The 15,993-nt window shown below is 38.6% G+C and overlaps 1 protein-coding gene across 1 annotated transcript in view; it reads right to left on the bottom strand.

Annotated features, from left to right (window-relative positions):
• Positions 1-15,993, bottom strand: part of ADGRG4 (adhesion G protein-coupled receptor G4) — a gene marked incomplete at both ends in the record, with an annotated part of 225,914 nt that overhangs the window by 100,083 nt on the left and 109,838 nt on the right. Inside the window, 3 exons of the mRNA XM_080718933.1 lie at positions 6,407-6,510; positions 10,023-10,068; positions 11,258-11,377. Of these exons, the coding sequence (XP_080575059.1) occupies positions 6,407-6,510; positions 10,023-10,068; positions 11,258-11,377 (270 nt within the window). The remainder of the gene's footprint in view (positions 1-6,406; positions 6,511-10,022; positions 10,069-11,257; positions 11,378-15,993) is intronic.

Raw genomic sequence — 15,993 nt, forward strand, 5'->3', positions numbered from 1 at the left:
ATTATACATATTGGTTTTCTATCAGAGGAGTAGCTGGCAAAAATCTCTCCTTCTGTCACCTCTCTGTTGAGGTTCTTGATAGTTTCCTTTTCTGTACAGAAGTTCTTCAGTTTAATGCAATCCCACGTATTGATCTTCCTTTTAATTTCTTGTGACTTGAGGTCTTATTAGGAAAGTTTATACCTGTGATTATATCTGTTTAAGTGTTAGATTTATGCCCTCTTCAAGGAGCTGCAAGGTCTCTGGTCTGACTTCCAAGTCTTTGATCTATGTTAAATTGACTCTTTTGCAGGGTGAGAAAGTAGAGTTTGTTTCCATTTTCTACATATGGTTAACTAGTTTTGCCAAGCCCAACTGTTGAAAAGGCTATCTTTTTTTCAGTGTATATTTTTGGCCCCTTTGTAAAAAATCAATTGGTGGTAGGTGTGCAGAACAAAATTACATCATTTTCAGGGAAATTGATGAAAATGGAGAACATTATGCTGAGTAAGATTAGTCAGTCACAAAAGTAAAAACCTGGATGCTCTCCCTATATCCAGAAGCTAGGGAGAAAAAGGGTCATAGGAGGAACTTTAGACAAAGAAGGAGAAACCATAGCTGAGCAAATAAGGCAACCTCACTGAGACAGATGAGATGGGGAAGAGGAAAACACATCAATGGACATGATGTACTTACACAAATTTATCAATCACTGTGCTAAGCACGGGGAGGAAGGGAGGGGTGGTAACTGAGGGAGAGCTCAATGAGTGCCATGTGCATGTATGCCTCTATCGCCCTGAACTGCATCAAGATATATGAATACTATGTACCAATAAAAAATAAATAAGTCTGGTGCTGTTGATTGAAGGTAGACTGAGTGCTTAGCATATATAAGACCCCGAGTCTTATACCCAGCACTGTAAAGAAAGAAAAAATGGGAAAGAGGGGGAGGTAAGAAAGAAAGGAATCTTAGCTTTCAAAGAACTTACATTAATTAGTTGGAGAAACAATTCAAACACAGCACATTCGGATAATTTTATATAATAAAGTAACAAGAGAACTAAGAAACTATTCATAGGTGGGTAGAGAAAATATTTGGTTGAGAACTATTTGGAGGTAAAATTCAACAAATTCTGAGTTTAGGAGTGAAGGAGCTTAGAGATGGTATTAAGGGTTTAGGGCTGGGCATAAAATTTATCAAGTATTTAAAAATATACCTTTCATATGTTGCAATTTGGCAGGAACTATCAAAATTTTAAAAATAAAAAGTAGGGCTTGGCTCATAGAATATCCCTGGGTTCCATCCCCAATACTGCAAAAAGAAAAAATATAAACTTTAATGATCATACCCTTTGATTGAGCAGTTCTACTTCTGTCAATGCATCCTATAGATTTTGTTCACCAGTGGAAGTAAATATATAAATATGAATGTATATTAAAGCAAAGTTCAGAATGGAGAAAAACAGCTAAAATATCCACCTATCAGGGATTGGTTATATTTATTGTGTTAAGTCCACATAATGGCATCCCATAAATGTTTGTTTCTTTTTTTAAAGATTTTTTATTGAAGTATTATAATCATACATTTTAATGGAATACAAGATGATGGAGGCATACATGAACACATCACTCATTTAGCTCTTCCCCAATTCCCACCCCCACCCCTTCCCCCTCCCTTTTTCTTTTTTTAAATTCTTTTATTGGTGCACTCTATTCATACATCATAATGATAAAAAAAAAGTTTTGTAGACATACATGCACACATTGCCCAGTTAGCCCCGACCTGATCCCCACCCCGTTCCCTCCCCATCCCTCCTTCCCATGCTTGGCTTAGTGGTTGACATCTAGTATTATAGCAATTTATCCAAAATTAACAATGATAATCTCACATAAAAGTTACATTTGTCTGATACCAAGCTTTTGATGACTTAAAGATAACATTTCAATATTTCTTTTTGCTTTCTTTCTTACCACAGAATATTTTTTTCTTTTTTTAGGTGAAACTATCATACATTTATTTATTTATTTTTCAGAAAAAAACCTATCCTAATATGGAATATGGACTCTAGATACCCAAATGATCTCGAAAAAGAACAAAGCAAGAAGATGTATATTTTCTGGTTTCAAACCCTATAAAGCTACAATAATTGAAACAGTGTAGTACTGTTAAAAGGCATATATATATATAAATTATTGGAGTTAAATAAAAGCCTAGAGATAAATTCTTCCATATATTGTCAAGTTATTTTTGACAAGGTTTCCATGAACATTTGGTGGAAGAAATACTAATCTTTTAACTAAATATTGCTGAAAAATAATAATTATATGAAATATAATAAAATTGGACCCTTACCTAACACCATATACAAATATTAACTCAAAATAGATAAAAGACCTAAATATAAATCTTAAGACTATAAACTTTTAGAAGAAAATCTGGGTCATAAAACCTCACAACACTGAGATTGGCTGTGATTTCTTGGATATGATTTCAGTGGTACAGAAAACAGAAGGGTAAACAAACTCCCTAAAAAATTGTATATCCAAAGACAATGTAAACAGAGTTAAAAGTTACTGATAGAATGGGATAAAATATTTCTAAATGCTATATCTGCAGGTATATTAATATTCCAACTAGAAATCCTAAAAATTAGCAACAATAAAAGCAAACAATACAACTTAGAAATAGGTAAAAGACTAACATAAATAATGAATCTCCAAAGATAACCAATCTTAGTTGTCTGTTGGATGAAAAATCTTGTTTCTCTGGTTCTGGTGTGATTTACCTATTTCTTCTTTGTAGTTAATCTCTGAGTATTTTCTCTAGTGCTGGTTTTGAAGACATAAATTACTTTAGCTTCTGTTTGTCATGGAAGCTTCTTATTTCCCCATCTAATTTGATAGAAAGTTTTGCTGGGTAGGAAATTTTTGGCTGGAAGTTGTTTTCTTTCAGAGTTTGGAATATGTTACTCCAAGTCCTTCTGGCTCTCATGATTTTGTTTGGGAAGACTGGAGTGATTCTAATCGGTTTACCTCTGAATGTCACTTGGCACTTTGTTTTTGTTGCCTTTATGATTCTCTGCTTGGCTTCCACATTGGTCATTTTGACAAGTATGTGGCATGAGGATCCTCTTCTCCAATCCTGTCTAAAGGGAGTTCTATAAGTTTGCTGGACCTGTGTATCGACCTCTTGCTCTATGTTTGGAAAAATTTCTGCTATTACTTCCTTGAAGAGATTGTTGATCCCTTTGGTTTTACCTTTTTTTCCCTCCTGTATTCCAATTATTCTTAGGTTGGCTCTCTTAAAATGGGCCCATATTTCTTAAATGTCAGATTCCTGTTGTCGGATTTTTTTTCTAAATTAGAAACTATGCGTTCATTTTTGGAGTGATCATCTTCTAGGAGCGAGATTCTATTCTCCATGTGGTCTAATCAGTTGTTTATACTTTGAATTGAGGCCTTTACTTCATTGATTGCATCCTTCATCTCTTTTTGGCTCTCTCTGAATTCTTTTTGAAACACCTCTATTATTTCTAAAGTTATTTTCCTGATTTGATCTTCCAGAAATCTCTGTTTTATCAGGTTCTGATGTTGTGGGGTTGTGGGCATTCATTGCTCCATTGTTATTCCTCTTTCCCATGATTTCGGAAGTTTGTGCCTTCTCTGGGTTCTTTGCTGGGTCACTACGACTTCACTTAAGGTGCTCTGGATCTTGAGTCTGTGGTATCTCAGTCACCACTACTCCTTTATTGGGTTGTATCACAAATTCTCATACCCATGGAGTCAATCGAGGCTGCTTTAGACCATTGGGGGTGTCAGGTTGGGCATTCTTCTGCGGGGAATTGTGACTATGGTGTGATATCTCTGCCACCACCACTTCCTCACTGGGTCAAGTCCCCGGGAGTGCAGTAATGAGATTTCTTCTCTAGGGGCTGCAATTTGACTCACTGTTGTTGAGTGCGCTGATGGAGCTGTAGTGGACTCTGTGAATTCGCCGCTGCTGCCGCAGGTGGCAATATGGCACTACTGCCACGCCCTTGGCTGTGAGATTGGCGTATTTCTTCTTTATTTTTCAGCTCTGCTCTAAGTCCCTGCAGGGTGTGGTGAGCCCAGCCTCTGGGAGCTTTAGACACTCCCTGCGCCAAAAAAATCTGCTGAATTCTACCTGGCTGATCTGCAGCCAATCACCTCAGCTCTCTGTCCGGCCCTCCTTTCTGGAGCCTGGTGGCTTGTTGAGTGAATTGGTCTGGTGCTGTCCGGTGAGCTTGCTGTTGCCATCAGCAGTATGGCACTGCTGCTGCGTCCTCGGCTGTGAGGTCGGCATATCTCCTCTCTGGCTCTGAGCTCAGTTCTGAGTCCCCCTCCTTTCTGGGACCTGGTGCTGCAAGGGAAGATGGCGCCCACGCTGCTCCATGCCGCAGCTCCAGCCGCAGCACTGCGGTCTGGTTTCTTTCTGGTGTCTCATTTTTTCAGCCCTCTTTTTCTCTGTCCCTTGTATTTACATTTTTTGTTTCTCTGCTGATGGTGTTTTCTGGCTATGAAAGGTGCTGATTTTGTGGTAATAGAGATTGGTTGTTAGCAGGGCTTGTAAGCACTGCTCTTCTCCATCGTCATCTTCCCAGAACCCAAATGTTTGTTTTTGTACTAGGGATTAAACTCAGAGGCATTTTACCTCTGAGCTACATTCCCAACCCTATTTTAGTCTTTTTTTTAAAAAAATTATTTATTTATTTTTAATGTATTTTATTGAAAGTAAATGTTATACATTTAATCTGTATTTGGTGCCCTCTCCCCCCCTCATTTCCCTTCCCCCCTCCCGATACTTAATACCCAGGCTAACCTTTCTCTATTCGTACTTTTACACCTATTTGGAAATAGCCGCTCATCAGTCAAGTTCAGCCTCCTTCCTCTCAGTTTTCCATTCAAACTTTGCTGAGATTTCCCTTCCATTATCTGGAGTCCCTCTGGTATCCTTAATGCTCACTCGTTTGGGCATACTAGAGGAAACATATGTCCCTTCCCTTTCTGTGTTTGGCTGATCTCACTTAACATAATGCTTTCCAGCACTTTCCATCTTCTTACAAATGACGTGATTTTGTTCTTCTTTATAGCTGAATAGAATTCCATTGTGTATATTTCCCATAACATTGCAAACCATTCATCTGTTAATGGGGGCCTAGGTTGTTTCCAAATTTTGGCTATTACAAATTGTGCTGCTATGAACATAGGTATGCCTATGTTGCTGTAGTTTCTGTTTTCAACCCCTTTGGAAAAATACCCAGGAGTGGTAAAGCTAGATCGAATGGTGGATCTATTCCCAGTTTTCTAAGGAATCTCCACACCAGTCTCCATAGTGGCTGAACTAGTTTGCACTCCCACCAACAATGTAAAAGAGTTCCTCTTTTACCACATCCTTGCCAGCATTTATTATTGTTTGATTTCTTTATGCTTGCCAATCTGACTGGGGTTAGATGGAATCTCAGTGTAGTTTTGATTTGCATCTCCCTGATGGCTAATGATGAAGAACATCTTTTCATGAATCTAGTGGCCATTTGTATCTCCTCTTTTGTAAAGTGTCTATTCATTTCAGTTGCCCATTTCTTGATTAGGTTGTTTGTTTTGCTAGTGCAAAATTTTGAAACAAGGTCTGGCTAATTTAATGACAGTTTCACTACTTGCTGAACCTCTGTCCTCAAACCTACAATCCTCCTGTCTCAGCCTCCCAAGTAATGGAATTACAGGAGTGCACTACCACTTCTTGCCCATAGTGGTATTTTAAAATTTTAAATAGATGGATACATATTTGTCTGAAGTGATCCAATATATGTTGTTAGGATGAAAGTTTATATATATATACACTTTTTTTAAACAAGTGGTAAGAAGAGTTAGGTGTTGTGGCACACATTTTTCATCCCAATGTGTGGGAGACTGAGACAGGAGGACTGCAGGTTTGAAGCCAGCCTTAGCAACTTAGTGAGGATCTCTGAAATCTGGTGAGACCTTGTTTTAAAACTCAAAACCTATCAAGGTCTAGAGGTATAACTCATGAGTAGAATGCCCCTGAGTTCAATCCCCAGTACTAAAATAAAAATATAAAAAATTTAACTCCAATTTATATAAAATGCATTAATATACACATAGGCAAATATTCTAACTGAATATAAATACCAGAATATTAAAGGTAGTAGTCTCTTGAGAAGGAGAATACAGGGAATAATTCTTTCAAATTTGAGGAGCAGGCATTAATATTATGAGACAAATACAAATTTGTTTCAATCTGCTATACTTTGGATGAACAAAATGGGAAGAGGGGCCTTTTTCTATTTTCATATTGTCTTTCCATAACTTAGTTCACACATCTATTACAGGTCTAAATCTATTTAAAGCTGTCAGAATTCTACAGAGGAAAGATGAAAAGACAACTCACCATTAAAACTCCAAAGTGGGTGAGGTGGTCACACTGACAGACTGTGTAATTTATATTTGTTTCCTTTACTTTACAGCCTGATGAGTTCCATCCACCTAGCCCATCTGCAAGAGACAGAAGGGAATTTTAAAACTGTTTTGATTTTCTTAGAAATGTTTAACTTTTCATTGTATGCACCATCCAAATGTGCATTATAATTATCATTGTCTGTTAAGACAGCAAAATAGAGGTTTAATTCAACACTCAGATCAAATTACATCTAATAGGACAAATTGACTTTTGAGAGACTTCATGAATGGCATAACTTCCTCAGCTCTCTCTTTTCCTGTTCTTATCCCATATTTCTACAGATTAGGAAGGACTTTAAAGTCATGCTCATGTTCTAGAGTGACAATTTTTAAAGTACCTAATAAAAGAGATAAGCATATCTAGAAAAATTTGAAGGACCTGGGGACTATACAGACATTGTACCTATTTGGTGGGACTGAAAGGGGAATCCTAAATAACCAGTTCAATCCAGAATTAAAATGGTCTCAAGCACTCCTTGCCCAAGTCAGATCATGTTTTTTTTTCTTATTGTCTTTAGTATTTTATTTCTCTATCAATTTTTTATTGGTGCATTGTAGTCATACATCTTAATTGAATACAAGAAGTTAGAGACATGCATGCACACTTCACTCATTTGGCCCTTCAGTGTTCATTTTCAAGGTGTATCTTTTTTAGCCTTTCAATTTTGGTATATGAATATCTTTGACTCTAAGGTGAGTTTCTTGCAAGAAACAAATACCTGGATTATGTCCTTTAATCTACATTGTCATTCTATGTCTTTAATTGAAAAGTAAAGATCTTTAATAGTAAGCATTTTTACTGAGATGATTTTTGTTTCCTGTCATTTTGAGTTATATTTTCTGTTTGATGTAGCTTTATTTCTCCTATGTTAGTTGTCAATCTGGTGCTTCTTCTTTATCCTTTTTTATTTTTTAAGTATTTTCTCTAGTGTTAGCTTGGTAGTCATGAATTATTTTAGTTTTTTCTTGTCTTTTGGCTTATTTTTTATTTTTTATAGGTGCATTATATTCATACAACTTATTGGGATAAAAAACTTGTGTGTACAAACATGTACTCATCGCTGATTTAACCCCTACCCAATTCCCACCCCATTCCCTCCCCGTCCCTCCCTCCCTTGCTTGGCTTAGTGATTGACTTCGATATGTTTAAGTACATTGTGTGTTTTAGAGATTTTCCTCTTCCCCCCTCCTTTCTCCTCCTTTAGGCTGTCTTGTTTGCTTCTCTATAGGATTTCCTCTTTCAAGAATTCCTCCTATAACCCATTTCTCCCTAACTCTCACATATTAGGGAAAGCATCTGATTTCATATTTTTTTGTGACTGACTAATCTCACTTAGCATAATGTCCTCCAGTTCCATTCATTTCCCTGACTTATCGCTATTTAGAACCTCTGATTGACTCAACAACTGCCTAGTTTCTCCTGAACACATGCACCCTTCTAGAACCAACTCTCTTCTACAATAACAAGAAGATATTGAGTCCTAGAGGAGTTTTAGGAAAGAACTTACAGAATATCATTAAATCAGAAGAACTTGCCAAGGGTAGGTAGCCAAGTGTAGCCCAAATTTATCCATCCATAGCAATCCCATAGATTCCAGAATATCTGGATCCATGAGGGAGATTGGCAGGAGTGAAAGGTATTCTGGGAGTATCCCAGAAATTGGCATTAATAAACACAGAGATCAACCTAGTGAGGCTGTGGGGGACAAAGCTTATCTCATTACAGAATTCTTTTTCCTGAAAGACTTAGAAGGGACCAGGAAAGGAGAATGTTATTTCTGCTTTTTAGAAAGAAACCTGATAGAGGACTAAAATTTACAGAGAACTCAAGAAACTCAGCACTAAGAAAACAAATGACCCAATCAAAACATGGGCAAGTAAACTAAATGGACACTTTGCAAAAGAAGAAATACAAATGGCCAATAAATGTATGAAAAAATGCTCAACATCATTAGCAATCAGAGAGATGCAAATCAAAATTACCCTAAGATTTCACCTAACTCCAAGTATGGCAATTATTCAAAACACAAACATCAACAAATGCTGGCAAGTATGTGGGGAAGTAGGAACTCTAACCCATTGTTAGTGGAATTTCAAATTAGTGCAACCACTTTGGAAAACAGTATGGAGGATCCTCAGAAGAATGTGATCCAGCAATACTACTTCTGAGTATCTACTCAAAAGAACAGAGACAAAACTACCAAACTAATGCGTGTGTATGTATGTTCATAGCTACACAATTCAGAACTGCGATACTATGGAACCAGCCAAGATGTCCACCATCAGATGAGTGAATTATAGAATTATGGGATATATACACAATGGAATTTTACTCAGCCATAACAAAGAACACAATTACATCATTTACAGAGAAATGGATGGGAATGGAGAACATTATGCTAGGTGAAATTAGTCAGTCACAAAAAATAAGAAATCAGATGCTCTTCCTAATATGTGGAAGCTAGGGAGAAAATGGGTCATAGGAGGAACTATAGACGAAGAAGGAGAAACTATAGATGAGAAAATAAGTTGACCTGACCAAGGGGGATGTGAAGGAGAAGAGAGAAATTCCCTAATGTACATGATGTACATTAACAAACATGTCAAATTTAATCACTAAGCCAAACATGAGAAGGAGGGAGGGGGAGGCAATGGAGTGGAAATTGTTTAAGAGCTAATTGGGTGATGTGTGCATATATGCCTCTACCACATTATACTCCTTTAAGATGTACGACTACAATGCACCGATAAAAAAAAGAAAAAAAGTAGTGTTTCTGAAACCCAGAGAGTTGAGAGAATAGACTTCCCTGTTCTCCTAGAATCCTAAGAATACTGAAAAAGTAAAAGTTCCTAGGCAGAGCTTCCATAGTAGGACTCCTCTCATAGCCAACCCTGGCATTCCAGCAAAAACTGCTTCTATGTAGAAATTCTCTGAGATTTGATGTTATACCTAGAGATTTCAGTGGAGATGTCAAGGCTCAGATAAACCTATTTGGCTATAACTATCCCCAGTATCTTTTGCTCTCACCAAAGATTCATACTCATCTAAGTAGGAAGGGCCCTTTAGGGACTATCCAAGAAATCTCATGTCCTCAGTGAAAAGATGAAAAGTACCAGAGCCTTGGGAAGTGAAATGGCCTACTCAAGTCTCATAGTTTAGAAGAGGTGAGGAGATAAAAAGAGGAAGGGTATAGTAGATTTTGCAAATTCCTGTGAGAATTCAGATAAAAGCCAGGTGAGCATTCAACTTTCTTCAAAAAGCCCCAAGCTATTCTGCAGCAGACCTTCCAAATTTGTTTCTTCCAACTTTGCTTACTCCTGAGTTGTGCAATGTTTCTGCTTTCCAAATAAGCATCTTATCAAAAGAGATTGTTTTCCTAATTTCCATGCCTTAGTTTGATGTAAAAATGATATTATGTATCTTGGTATTTCAGATTTCTCAGTAGGGTCTGATAAGACAGCAGTTTCAGAGCAACACTCTCCTCTTCCACTGTCAAATATGAAAATGAACTGGGGAAAAGAGAAAGCTTGCTTATAAAATTACTTACTGTTTGTCTCAAAATCCCAAAAGGCGCAGTGAACCTGATCATACTTCTAGGGAAAAAAATATCTGAGATAAACATCTTCCCTTGGAGGGCTACCACACCACAACAAATAAACATGCATGTTTTCAATTGTTTTCAGACAGTAAACACATATACATGCACACACACACACACACACACACACACACACACACACACTTGGGCCATTTGTGAGTTGACTTCAAGACTAATCCCATCTAACTATGGATTCACAAGTGATAAAATAGCATACCACTGCATAGTGATTCTGTACATGTCCTTTAAAATATTGGGTAGCACTGGAATTTGCTACTCAAGGCCCAAGAGGAAGCTGTGGTTACTCAATGAAGGACTGATGCGTAGTAGAAGTTCTTTATGGAGCTTTGAGACTCCAAGTCACAGCTGAGATCAAGCTTTATGGAAACAAGTTTGAATTGCCACCCTATGTGACCTACTGAAAATTTCTGAGACCTCACTAGATTCCAGTCTTTGGCAAACTTGGGGCAAGGAACAATTAATTACTGGGAATAACTTGAGAGCTGTAGTTACAGGCCTAATTTAGAGATCTTACCCGTCTAAACAGGTTTAATTTGGTATCTGTTTAAAAATTTTATCTCCCATTCTTCTTTCTCCTCTCCTATTCTAGAATCAAGACTACCAAAAATATGTTGTACCATATGGTCCTACAGATTGGCAATGAAGGAAGCTATTAAGAATTCGCACTGGACACACATTAAATATCAAAGAATGGAATAGTAATTCATTCTTCTACTAAGGCTAAATTTGATCATTTAGTAATATATGCCTTATGTTATGCCATATGACTATGGTTTTAGTCATTTGGTGATAATAAACATTTTAATGCTCTTCATGGAAATTCAAAGAATACAAATGTTCCATTATTTTGAAAGAAGTCGTTTGCCTCACTTAGAAATAAGTGGAATTAAATGCCATTTAGTGCAATGGGACAACCAAATGACCCACCTATCCTCACTGCCTTGGCAATCTGTCACAGTGCTAGAATGCCCACCATTCACTATCCCTTTGGGAAAAGGCATTATTTCTAGAAGTCCCCAATGATAACACACCTCTGCTACCTGGATAAGGATAAGCCTCACTAAGTCTTTGAGTCACATCTGTTAATTAGAAAATTAATTTTAACAGAAAAATCAAGATGGAGTTCTGAAGTCTTCTGACTCAGATGAAAATGGATATGTTACCCGTTTTACTTCAATATGCTGCAGAGTAATAACCACTGGATCAGCCAAGTTTTGAATGGACATATTTGAAATGCTGGCACTCATGACACATGTGGTTAATGTATTAGTGGCATTTGGGGTCTGTAGATGAAACAGAAAAAAGAGGAGGTCAGGTCCTAAATTACTAAGTTTTTACATGTCTGCTATCAGTTTAGAATTTATGAAGCACTACACACAGTATTAGGTAGAAATGTGGAAAGTAAAATTTCAACCTAAGAATGAATTTTCAGACACTATTCAGGTTATATGACTTCATATAAAGGTCTTAATTATGCCAAACCAGTACTATTCATCCATTCATCCATCCATCCAGCCAGCCAGCCAGCCATGCATCTACCCATCCATCCAAATATCTATCCAAGAAGAATTATTTTGTACCTGCTACACAGTGCAGTAGCAACAAAACAGAGTGATTTCCTACTGTGATAACTCTCAAATTCTGACATTTCACAACTCACCCCAGTTCTAGCCTCAACCATCCTTATAAGAGCACCTTCCTTGTAAGAAATCTAAACTCAACATAGGTTAGTAATAGACCACTTCCTATTTTATCCTCACTGGAGATGCAAGCAGGTAGACCAATATCCAACTTGGAACACATCTCTGAGGATAGTCATCTTCTTCCTAAAGGACCAGGAATTCTGGGGCCACTTCCCTGGTGTTACTTTGCTGAATGTTGTCCACTCTGATGCTCCCTTTGACCTTCACTGACACCATACAGATAATTTTCAGATAAACTGAGGCTTATACAGGCTCAAAGGTCATATGGCTAGTAAATGGCAGAACAGAAATGCTTAATAAATACTGGTTTAAAGGCAACAAATTATAACATTGTGTGTGTGTGTGTGTGTGTGTGTGTGTGTGTGTGTGTGTGTTTTACTGGGAAGTGAACCCATGGGCATCCTATCTCTGATATAAAACCCCATCCCTTTTTAGTTGGTTTTGTTTTAAAACAGGGTTTCACTATGTTGCTGAGAGTCTTGCTAGGTTACTGAGGCTGGCCTTCAACTGCAACCCTCCTAAAGGATCAGCCTCCCATGTACTGGGATTACAAGTGTGCACCACCATGCCTGGCAGAACATATATTTTTAAATATGGGGCTTTCTATTTAACAGGACCAAAGTACCCATAGCCAAATCTCCAGAAGGCAAACTAAGAGAGTACATTTTCTGAGGTACACATGAAGAGACCAGAGGTAGGGCTGGTACAAGGCACAAATGGGGGGAAGCAAATTCTCTAAGAACATGTAAACAAAGACTGGAGAAGGTCAGCCCAAAAGATGTCCCATGAGGAGCCTGACATGCCTGTATATATAAGTAGTACTGGGAATTGAACCCAGGGGTGTCCTATCATCGAGCTGCATCCCCAGCCCTATTTTGTTTTATTTTTCATTTTGAAATAGGGTCTTACTGAATCACTAAGGTTTTCTTCAAACCTGCAGTCCTCCTGTCTCAGCCTTTAAGGTACTGGGATTACAGGCATGCATCACAATGCCCGATTTATCTTCATATTAAAAACAAAAAACACTGTTAAGCACTAACTCCCTATCTAACCTGGGTCCCACAGCCTCTGATATCTGGGGAATTGTGAGTGCAGCCTGGGGTCCACTAAGGAGCTACTGGCTTCCTGTTCCCAACCAGCTCAGTCCATCCTAAGCTGGCTGTGTTGTAAAGGACCCCAGCTGGCACCAGAAAGAACAAGTTCTAGCCTAAAGAATCTTGTCCTTTCAAAGACTCTCCCCCTTCTGGGCCACTGGTGATACAAGGAAGGAGGGTGGCCTCGATCTCTCACTACTCTCCCAACTTGGTCTAGGAGATAGTTTTCTGTGATGAAAAGGTGAAAAAAGGAGACAGCCACGATGACCCCAGGCTTAATTAACCTCTCCTCTGGCCTCATTTCTCTTATCTACAAAATACTGATCATGCTAGGGATGGAACAAAAATCGTCCCTTACTTCTCCATTCTTTGTTCTGTGGGCTCCAGTTTTACCTTTTACATTTAACCTTTACACAATTTGTTCCCTCTGCCTGGAGCCCTCCTACCTCCTCCCCCTCTTTTCATCTGCTAGCGCCTATGCAGCCACAGGTGCAGGTGTCAGCTGAGAGCTCTCTTACAGAAGACTACTGCTCTCTCCCAGATGGGAGCAGAGAATCTCTCCTCCAGTCCCAGAGCCCCTAAATCACATTGCACTTGCTTAGTGCTTTTTTCCCTCCCTGAGACCTGCAGCTAGTGCAGCGATGGAAGGAGGAGGTACATGATGCTAAGAGTGGTGTCTTATCAACATTTTCTAAGGTAATATGTAGCAATAAAAGTTAAAATTCTGATCAAAAGATGTGAGAGGAAGTAGTGTGAAAGCAAGGGTATGAGACTCAGAGTCTTAAGAGAAAGATTCTAAAGGGTGGCATTTCACAAGGTGGGGTGATGCATGCCTGTAATCCCAGTACTTGGGAGGCTGAGATGGGAAGAACTCAGGTTTGATGACAGCCCCAGCAATTTAGCAAGGCCCTCAGCAACATAATGAGACCCTGTTTCAAAGTAAAAATAAATAAAATGGGACTGGGGTGTGGCACAGAAGTAGAATGCCCCTGGGTTCAATCCCCAGTGCCATACAAATGCTAAAAAGGTGGCATTTCTTGTAAGCATTCAATCCTTGACAACCAGTGGTACAGATCCCAGCCTTGGGTACCCCTTTGGTGCTAGAAACTTTGAGCATCTGTCACCCCACCCCCATCCCACTGTATACTCTGTGAGGGTGGGCCCCATCTCTTGCTCCATTTCATGTTTCCGGCATCCAGCACTGCGTTGACACAGAGTACGGATTTAGTACATTTTCACTGGACAAATATAAACAAACTGTGCCACATTCAGCAAGTGCCTTCTCCATAGGTCTTGGTGTTCTCATTTTGTACACTGAGGAGATAGGACCCTGTGAGATCTGAGCATTTCCAGGTCTGAATCAGATGGAAGTCCAGTTCTAATCCTTCTTCATCTGGAGCTATGACGTCTGCAAGCTAATTTTGGCAAACATCTTTAATCCCTTTCTGTGGAAGGTGTTAGTGAATAAAAATTACTTATTAAGTATGAAATCTATGCAAGGCAAGTTTATTTCTTATGAGAGACAAGCACAGACTACTGAAGAAAGGAGAGAAATTAAGATCAAAATAATGGCATCTCAGATGGTACAGAGAAGCAACAAGCCTATCAAAAGTGTTAGATACTATGGGCCACATTTTTAATTTGTTTTTTTTTCACTCAAAGTTTTTGTCCAGGGGACAAGCAAGAGATCAGGGACTTGCTAACTCTAGACAGGCATCCTGGGTATGGTTTATGCTAATCCCATAGGGACAAAGAGAATTTAGATAAAGAGAAGAGCAGCTATAGAATTCCAAGAAAACAGAATGTCTTACAGACATATTTGGAGGTGATGTAGTATATTTTAGTTCATAGGTGGAATATGTATGTGACATGTTTTGAATTGACCCAATATGATATCCAAGATAATTTAGTGAATATTTGATTGAAATGCAAACAAATGTTCTGTGTACATGTATGTTCCTATCACTCTGAATCTCATGATAATGTATAAATGCAATACGCCAATAAAAGTATACTTTAAAAACTACAAACACACTTGGATAAATTAATGTAGTAGTGACCTTTTTTTAACAGTGCTGGGGATTGAACTCAGTATCTCAGACATGCTGAGCAAGTGTTCTACCACTGATCTACATTCTCAGCCATGTATTAACCTCTAAATATATGAGCATTGGAGCCAGAGAAACTGAGTTAGATTCCTAGCTATGCCACTTCTTAGCTGTATGAATCTGAGAAAATTACTTAGTGACTTTGCGTCTCAATTTCTCTTGAGAAGCAGGGGAGATAATAAGTGTAAATATGAACAATTAAAAGTGTTCATCATTGTCAGTGTCATGCAAACTGGCTGCTGTCTTCCCTACAGCTAGATGAGACAGAGTGGCTTGGAGCAATAGGCTCTTGGTTAGCCATAGACTCAAGGTAGGATAATTACAACAGCAATGCAAACCTTCAAATGGTGCTTATTATGTACCAGGCAATGCTGTAAGCACTTCATACATAATAACTCTTCTAGCCCTTTGGCAGCTTTATGAGGTACTATATTTTCCCCCATTCAATATTGAACAAGTTTAAGTAGCTTGCCTGAGGCCACACAGAACACAGGACAGCCAGCTTCAAATCCCATCATCCTGGCCCCTCAACCCACCCTCTTCACCACCAAAACATGTTTCCTCTGTTTTAGAGTGAGTGAGGCCTGAAGCCCTCTGAGAAGGTTCTGTCACATCAGCGAGAAAGAGCAACATATGCCCATAGGCAAATGTTCTGTTGGACGCCAATCTGTTGTAAATATATTGGCACCAAAGAGTGGGCATGTTAGTTCTGAGGAGTCAGGTGATATTTGGGGAGAAAGCACTAGTGAGCTGAAAGGGCATTTCATGAGGAGAACGTGCTGTTCTTTTCTGGATCTGAAACATCTTGAGGCCTCTGTTTGGTCACCAGATAATCCTTAAGGTCACTTCCAAAGCTGAGAAGCTGTGAAAATTAAAAACTGTGGAACATCATTAAAGTACATGTTGATTCATGTGGAGGGCCAGGGGTTGTGCTGGAAGACTCATGGAATCAATCAGAGTATATTCGAAGATAAACAGAACATTGTGAAAATAG

Source organism: Muscardinus avellanarius (genome assembly GCF_963383645.1).
Source record: "Muscardinus avellanarius genome assembly, chromosome: X".
In the NCBI taxonomy this organism is placed as follows: domain Eukaryota; kingdom Metazoa; phylum Chordata; class Mammalia; order Rodentia; family Gliridae; genus Muscardinus; species Muscardinus avellanarius.